We start from the raw sequence: 8,121 nt of genomic DNA on the forward strand, positions 1-8,121 counted from the left end.
AAAAGGATGTGTAAGCATGACATTGGTCTGTTAGCCAGCAACATGATTCCTGAGAACAGGCTACTACAACCAGTTTTCTCTTTTGGGCTGGTAGGACGTACGCACAGAGGTGCTATCTGACTGCACTCCTGCGTGGTGCTAGAATCAAGGAATGACAACTACCCCCATGGAGTTCCTTCCCAACTTCACAGTGTCACTCCTTCAGGGAGCCTGCGTCTACTAGGCTATGGTGGATGCAGCTGGGCCAGATAAGGCACGGCTTTTACTGTTTCACAGTTCCTGTATATTCTAGTTCCTGAAATAGAAATCAGCGAGGGCTTTAAAGCAATGTGTACAGCTTGTCCTTCTTGGGAACCAGGTGGGACAAATGGCACTTTGTCTCCTAAAATGCTGTCTTCCTTTGGTTTACTTCAGCCTAAGATGCACTTCTCCTTGTGTCTCAACTCCTACTTCTTGGCAAAGCGATTATGGGGTCAAATTCTGTCCAGAGCCCAGCAGACAGTCTATATCTTGTTTTCTTCCTTTAGAAAGCTGTGTAGTGCCTTTCCATAGTGCTGACAATATCACTGTTGCTCTCCAACAGTTCCAGGACACGATGCATCACCTCCTGTGTCAGATAAGGGCTGTAGCTTTGCCGAACAGAATCCAGGACATGGAGGAAATGGCAACCCTTTTCAGCATCTGCAGAAACAGAGCAAAAATGCAGAAGCCAAAGGGTGGAAGGAACCAAGTGAGGTTTCCAGTTGTTTCAGATCAGCGATCAGGTAGGCTGGTTACACATATGCCACTAGATAAAAGGCTAGAGCAGAGACTGGGAAATATAGAAGGAAGAGGGTCCAGGGTCTGAGTTTACAATACTGACACTGGCAAAGACTCCCACTTCATTGGGAAATCTCAGCATCAAAGCTAAAAAAAAAAAAAAAAAATCATCATGAGAACATGAGCGAGTTTTAGCAATAAGGCTACTGGAGAAGACAACAAGCATAGATATATGAGGACACACATTTTAATGGTCTTGATGGTTATAGGGTCCTCACAGTCCCTACAGCTCCCATTCACTCTGCTGAGAAGAGAGCAAGTGAAACTGGACTGAGCTTGAAGCACCTAAGGAGAGCTATTTAGACAAACCAATGCAACTAAACTAGTAGTGATTCTTTATCCAATGCTGACATCTTCTGGCCAAACATTTGCAGTTCATCAATTCTGTATGTTCAAAGCATGGACCCCTGGAGCAACTGCTTCAGGAGGTTACAAAACTCTAGTCTTGGGGGCTACTACTTGCACATTCCCAAGAGGGGCACAGAAACACTTTGCACCTAAAAAGCTGCAAGAGAAACTCAGAATTTTAACAGCCGACATGCAAAACCTAAAACATTCCAAGGAGTGGCATTCATTGTCCTGCTTCCTAAGGCAAAACCTGCATGATGCCTGATTAAATTGTCATAAACAGGGGTTCCCCTCATATGGACCATGGAATCATGATGGGAATAAATCCCCCTTCCCAAGCTGCCAAGGGCTGCAGTAGTATGGAAGGCTGCCACATACTTCTCCTGCAAGAAAGATTTGACTGATTTAGCAGTGTCATCGGAGCCATGCCCAGAACACCTTCCTTGCTCACTCTCTCAGATGCCTAATGAAATGAAGAAAGTGTCCCACAACAGATCAGGTTTCTCCTGATGTGCTAATGGAAAAAAGCATGAAAACGGGAGGAAGAGTGCATATTCATGCACAAGGGATATATTTGGTAGCTGTGTTAGTCGGAGACAAAAAGAAATGCAAAACTCTAAAACTCTTGGTTCAGAGACGATTCCTTTTATCAGACCAACTAAGAAATTGCAACAAAAAATAAATAAATAAAATAAAATAAAAAATCTTTGCAAGCTTTCAGGCCCACACGCCCTTCTTTAATTTTTATCTTTAATTTTCCCTGAGCCTGAGGAAGGGCATGTGGGCCTGAAATCTTACAAAAAAATTATCTTTCTTTGCAAGTTCTTAGTTGGTCTAATAAAAGGAATCATCTCTGAAGCAAGAGTTTTAGAGTTTTCCAACCATTCACACTTAGCACATACAAAAGCACAAGGTTCTCTTCTGAGCTCAGTGACAACAAAAAAGGCTAAAGCTGGAATGCAGAGGAACTACAGCCCCCAAAACAGCAGAGGATGTTTTCCCCAATTCCAGAAGGTCTGGAGTCTGCTGCTGGAATAAGTCATCCTTTTAAGTACAAGAAACAGAGTTGTGAAGGTGACTATTGTGTGGCTGCTCTGAGAAGTCAGCTAATGGTTCCTACACACAGGTACTATTTTAGATAGTGTAGTGCAGTGCCATATAGAGCATTAACTGCTGGTACCTTGAATTGGACCCAACTTTCTATGGGGAGTCAGTGCAGTGAGTAGAACAAAGAAGTAACCTGCCCTTGGTGGCTGGTGCTATAAATTAGATGGGTTATTGCAGTCTACATCATGTAGGGGCTTGCTTTAAAAAAAAGGCTGAAGTTCCCATGTAGATGGTGGCAGCAACCTAGTCTATAAATCAAATAGACATGTATCACAGTGACCCAGGTCACCATCCAACAGGAGGGAACACAGCCTTTATGCTATGCAGACAAATGATGGCATTTTTGGCAACTGTTGTTACCTATGTGATGGCAGCATGCCCTTCAAAAAAAAAAAAAAGAAAAAAGTCTCCTCTTCCTTCTTGAGTTCAGTTTTTCTTTACATGCTGTTGTCAGGCAGGTGAGACTGGCAGCTATTACAGTAGTACTCTCTCATAATCAGAACTAAGAAGTACACAGCTATCAGTCATTTGCCCAATGTTGACATTTGATAGACCAGGGGTGGGCAAAATATGGCCCATGGACCAGATCTGGCCCACCAAGAGATTTTATCTGGTTTCTGGCGGCTCTGCCTGCATGACCCCAGCGCAGGAGGAAGCCTGGGCTGTGGTACGTGAGGTTAGTATTGCTGCCTCCAGGCACATGGTGGGGTGAGTGTGGCACAGCAGCCAGACTCTCTTCTACCACTGCCAGTCCACCCTGCATCCACCACTGGGAGCACTAGAAGGAGAGGGTGGGTGGGCAGAGTCTCCCAGGACCTGAGCAGGCAGCAGCATGGAACTGGCACCCATTTGCAGAACGTGCAGGGAGTAGATCACGGCTTTGCCCTGGGCCCTGGCCCTGTGCTGTCACCGCCCCATGATCCCTGACCCCACCCACCTGTCCCACTCCTCATGCACCCGCAGACCCATCCCATCTGCCTGGCCAAGCACATCCTGCCCACTGGAGTCCCACGATGTTCTCCATGGAGACCTTGCCTGCCCGTCCTCTCCATCCAGCAGTGGTTGTGGGGTTGACTGGCAACAGCAGCCAGGCAGAGTCCAGCCACTGCCCCACCTTGCCGCATGCTTGGGGGTGACAGGACTGGCCACATGTGCCATGACCTAAGCTGCCCCCCGCACCTGGGATGGGTGGGGCCAAGAGTCCCACTACAAACCAGATAAAATCCCTTGGCAGGCAGCCAGATTTAGCATGCAGGCCATATTTTACCCACCCCTGATGTAGATGCTGACAACCTGGCTGATAAAACACAACCTTGGTCTTCAATTGAGCATACAGATACAGTAGAGAAGACTAGGGGACCAACCAGTTTCTATTGGCCAGACCTTCATTTTGTAACTCCTTTCCCGAACAAGCTTTGACAACTCTCTCACTGTGTTTAAGCCCATGCCAAACTGGCCTCTCAAAGAGTCTTTGTTGCAGACTGAATCATATGGGATTAGAATTAATTTTGTGGACCAAGACTGTTACTCAGGCATATTCCAGCAAGTCTTGCAGCACCTCAGTTAATCATGTTCTAGAATTTGCATATTATCATATGCGTTTGTCAGTTTCAGGCAAATGGTTTATGATTTATCATTTATCACTTACAAACTAACCAGACAAGACAATCTGCCTTTCAAGTTTGCAGAGAGGTAACCTTAACTGATAGGAAAGAAGGAAGTTCCCAATGTTTATAGTCCTTTAACTCACAAAATATGATCTTTCATCTGAGGTATTAAACTCTAATAATTAGAGACTTCAAGTCACCTCACTTAAAATCCACTCACATCAGAATCCAAAGAGGTTTGTTTGGTTTACCACTTTGCCACTAGAGGGCATCCAAGAGCTGGTATCATGCACCCTAAAGGTACATCATGTCCAACACTGAACCCCAAGTTATTTTAGTACATAGCTACTTTATGTGGCTATTTCTGATCTGATTTCCAACAGAATGCCAGGCTTTCTGATTTATTACATGACGGGGTTTTTTTGTTTGTTTTTGTTTGTTTTTTGTTTTGTTTTTTTTACTGTCAGTGACTATTATCCAAACAATCCCAGCAAAATCCATCAGTGACGGAAGCAGGATCTGAAAATTGGGGGTGCCCTTTACAATACAGTGTGTGAAGCTTTTGTATAAAAAAGTTAGCCTATAATACAACAGTTTATTCCACATAACTCAAGAAAACAAATCCACCGTCTTTCTTAAACCCAGCCACCAAGCATTTTCCAGCTGTAAACACATCAGCTCTAACACTAAGCTGAAGCCTGGTCTATTTAGAGATGACTGACTTCCAAGGAAAATGCCAGTGTTTCAGCCCTCCTGTGTACTCTGCCCCAGAAGTAGCTGCATTTCATTAATGAGTGAACAAGTGATCCCACTGTCATCTGCTGGCAAAGGCTACAGCAATGTACTCTCACTATAAGATGAGATGAGGAAAGTCAAATCCAAGCCACTGCTGTGACCAAGACAGATGCAGCTCATTATTTTAGAGCCATGCATGACAATTCCTAAGTGGATTTAGTTAACTTACCCTTCAGTTTTTTCCTCAGGGCCACATAAAACCCTTACAGAGTAGTGACCTTCAACCAGGGTGCCACAGCAGCCTAGGCTGCAGTGAGATCCTTTCAAGGGTGTTGCAGGGTGCCATGCAATATTAGTGCTATTAGGGGTCCAGACACGATTCACATGATAAATCCAGAGATTCCAAGTAGGAATCCATACAGTGCCCTGCTGTGGACCAAGTTCTTTGCAACAAAAAAACTGCTTGAATATATTTTTATAGTAAAAAAACAAGTGAAAATGAAGAGCTGGTATTTTCTGAGGGGCCTCAAGTCTATCGAGGAGTGCCTTGTGTCTAAAAAGGTTGAGAACCACTGATACAGAGGATGGCTTAGCTCTACATCCCTTGGAATTTAGCTACTGACTCCAGTGGAGACAAGGTCTTCATTCTATAGGCATAGGTGGGACTTAATTTGTGTCTATGACTAAGGCACAAGAGTCACTTTTGCTCACAGCATTTCTATGATCAATCTTTCAAGATGACATCTCACTCCATTCTGCCACTATTGTGCTGTTTTCCTTCCTCAGACCCAGCTGGCAAGGTTTGCTATTTATTTAGTGACCACCCGCTAGCCGCTGACCTAACCCTGCTAAGACTCTGTTCCTTCCAAAATGTAAATCCTCCACTGGAGCCAGGCCCAAGACTCCAGTTTTTTTCAATGGCTGTTTGCTTAAAATTGAAGACTCATACTGCCTACCTAACATGCCTACCAGTTCCTGCCCTCAGCACAGCTCTGGGCCTGCTCTGCACCTAGGTGTCTAGCTACAGGAAGAAGCATGAAAAAGAGATAGGCATAAACTTGGGAGTAAAAGGAAGTGAAAGCTGTAATCCAGAGGCAGGAGGAGATACAGTTGCCTGTGGGACACCAGTGCTTCGTTAGAGACCTGACCATGTGAATACTCACGCCTGGGTTTTTGGCAGTCTGCTTTGATGATGTCAGTGGTCACTCGATGCAGTTCCTTGTCATGGTCAGTCACCTGGAAGACACAAGAGAAAGCAGGGATTCACAGGTGCCTACTGCACAACATGCACATTGTTACAAGCAGATCATTAAAAATCCTATGCCAAGCTAACATAACCAAGGCACACCTTTGTGCTTGTGCTACACTAAGAAAAAATGACAGTAAACATTATCTTAGGGCTAACTAAACAGCATGAATAATTTACAGGAATGACATATGAGCATCAGTCACAAAGGAGAGGGAGGGATACAGTACAGGAATGTAGAGTGATCAAAGGCACTGCTGGAAATCCCATGGAGAACAGGCATTGTGCTGCCACATCCAGCTCAACTATATTAAACCCAACGGAGAGTAGTACCCTTACATTCACATAACGAGGCAGCCCCCCGAGGACCACTAGAGTGTTAGCTTGCATCTCCTTTCTGCTAGCATCCAGGGTGGTCTCTGAGCAGATGGGCCCACACATTAAGTGTAGGGAAGGAGTATGGAGTTGATTGCCACTGGCCACCAGACAGAGGCACCAGCTGTACAGCTAATGCTCTCACAAATGTACACGTGCACACACACGCACAAAACAGTACACCTACTGCAGCTGCACTGGTAATGAGCACCAGTGATGCTTCCTGAGCATACAGATTGACCCTATTAGGCCAACCTTCCCCTTCTGAAACTATCTTGCTGCTTCTGGGGCTACACTACACAGCCACACTCCAGAGTGCTTCCTGCTGGTAGTACAATCATAGCATCCAGCTACACATCTTCCCAAGCACAGCTCCACAGGCAGATCCAAGGGGGGTGCACATACATCCCGCTTTGATTCCCAGTCCACCAAAAGATTAAAACCAACTGCCTAGCAGTGGCAGCAACATTTCTAGTCAGGCAGTGCTGGGGGTATGTCACTTCACTTCATAGCTCATTAACACCTACCTGATCCCTTCTAAATGCTTCATCCCACAGGTGTTAATGACCTTCTCATCTTTTTAATAGTCTTGATGTTCCACCAATCAAACTATAGTTTGTTCTCCATTCTCCTGTCTCTTAGTTGTTCCTGGTAATGAACCTCCTATTTCACAGCCCTGCAGATTGTTTTTAAGTCATCCCAATGAAGTTACATTTGTTTTTGCTTCAATCTTAAACTGAATAATATAGCCCTAAACCCACTGCATATTAGTAAACCTTCTAGATTATTTTTAATTGGAGAAAAAGGTGTCATTTTGTATGTGATGATGCACCTCGCCATCTGCACCCCCCTTTTCAAAGTTCTAGATCCACCCATGTGCAGTTCATTTCCTTACGTGATACAGGTCTCTGGAACATTTTGATTTCTGGAAAATGACACCTTTGTCTTGCAGCACCTTTATTGCTTCCTTGAATGCACTGTGAATCAGCTTGGAGCGGGGTTCGTTTTCTGAATCCATCTGGGTGAGAGAAAGGAACATGGAAGGTGTAAATCCAGGCCTGACTGAAGTCAGCTTAACAAGGGCCAGAATTTCACCCAGTATTAAGGCAGATATTTCTGTCAGGTCAAAAATCCACAGATCACTTCATTAAAATCTCAGGCTTGTAGAAAGTAAGAGACGCTCAAGTCTTTGCTGTTATGAAAAGAAATGTTCCAGTCACTTACTGCCTCCCTTATATTTTCTGAAATGGCTGCCACAGAGGCCTCTTTCTTCTTTTCAAATGATGCAACTCACATGACTACTCTAAAGCTTACAGAGTATTTGATTTTTTGGCTAATTAGAAATATACACTTAAAAAGGGGAGGCAGCCGAGATCGAATGTCTTTGCCTGATCTAACAGCTGCAGCCAGGGCTGAGAGAAGCAATATTACAAGAGAGGGAAACACTGATTACATGAGAGAAAAATGAAGGGAGAAAGATGCCTAATAAAACCAGAGCTCTGGGAGGAAAAATTGGGAGGTGTGAAGGAAGTAAAAGGTAATTTTTAAGGGAAGTTTGGGAAAAGGGGTCTGCCTTGAAGAAAGGTGACCCAAGAGCAAAAAGAGATAAGCGAGGAGGATCCTGTGGCGTGAAAGGCATGAGAATGGAGGGGTGTGTGCTGTACATGCAAGGAAGTATAGGTACTACTTAGCAAAAAAGAGGAAAGAAGGGAAAGGCATGAAGCAAGAAAGCCAGGAAAAGCAGGGCAAAGCTAAGCTGGAATGAAATGGAGGGTAACAAATAGCAGAGGAAGAAGTTTAAGGTAAGGGTTGCATAGGTTGGTGAGGGCAAGAGCATGATCTAATCTTCTCCACTCACTCCATGCTACCATGCTACCTCATGCC

The 8,121-nt window shown here is 44.6% G+C and overlaps 1 protein-coding gene across 4 annotated transcripts in view; it reads right to left on the reverse strand.

Annotated features, from left to right (window-relative positions):
* Positions 1-421: 421 nt before the first annotated feature.
* The window catches only part of STN1 (STN1, CST complex subunit), a 54,329-nt gene continuing 46,629 nt past the window's right edge, over positions 422-8,121 (reverse strand). For 2 of the 4 annotated variants that reach the window (XM_019502764.1, XM_019502763.1), the window contains exons 8-10: positions 7,133-7,255; positions 5,780-5,852; positions 422-681 (exon numbers count right to left, since the gene is read on the reverse strand). In XM_019502764.1, the coding sequence (XP_019358309.1) occupies positions 524-681; positions 5,780-5,852; positions 7,133-7,255 (354 nt within the window). In that variant the 3' untranslated portion in view covers positions 422-523. The remainder of the gene's footprint in view (positions 682-5,779; positions 5,853-7,132; positions 7,256-8,121) is intronic. The other 2 variants (XM_019502765.1, XM_019502766.1) reach the window with 2 other exon arrangements.

This window comes from Gavialis gangeticus, unplaced genomic scaffold, assembly GCF_001723915.1.
Source record: "Gavialis gangeticus isolate Ggan-Ray unplaced genomic scaffold, GavGan_comp1, whole genome shotgun sequence".
Taxonomy (NCBI): domain Eukaryota; kingdom Metazoa; phylum Chordata; order Crocodylia; family Gavialidae; genus Gavialis; species Gavialis gangeticus.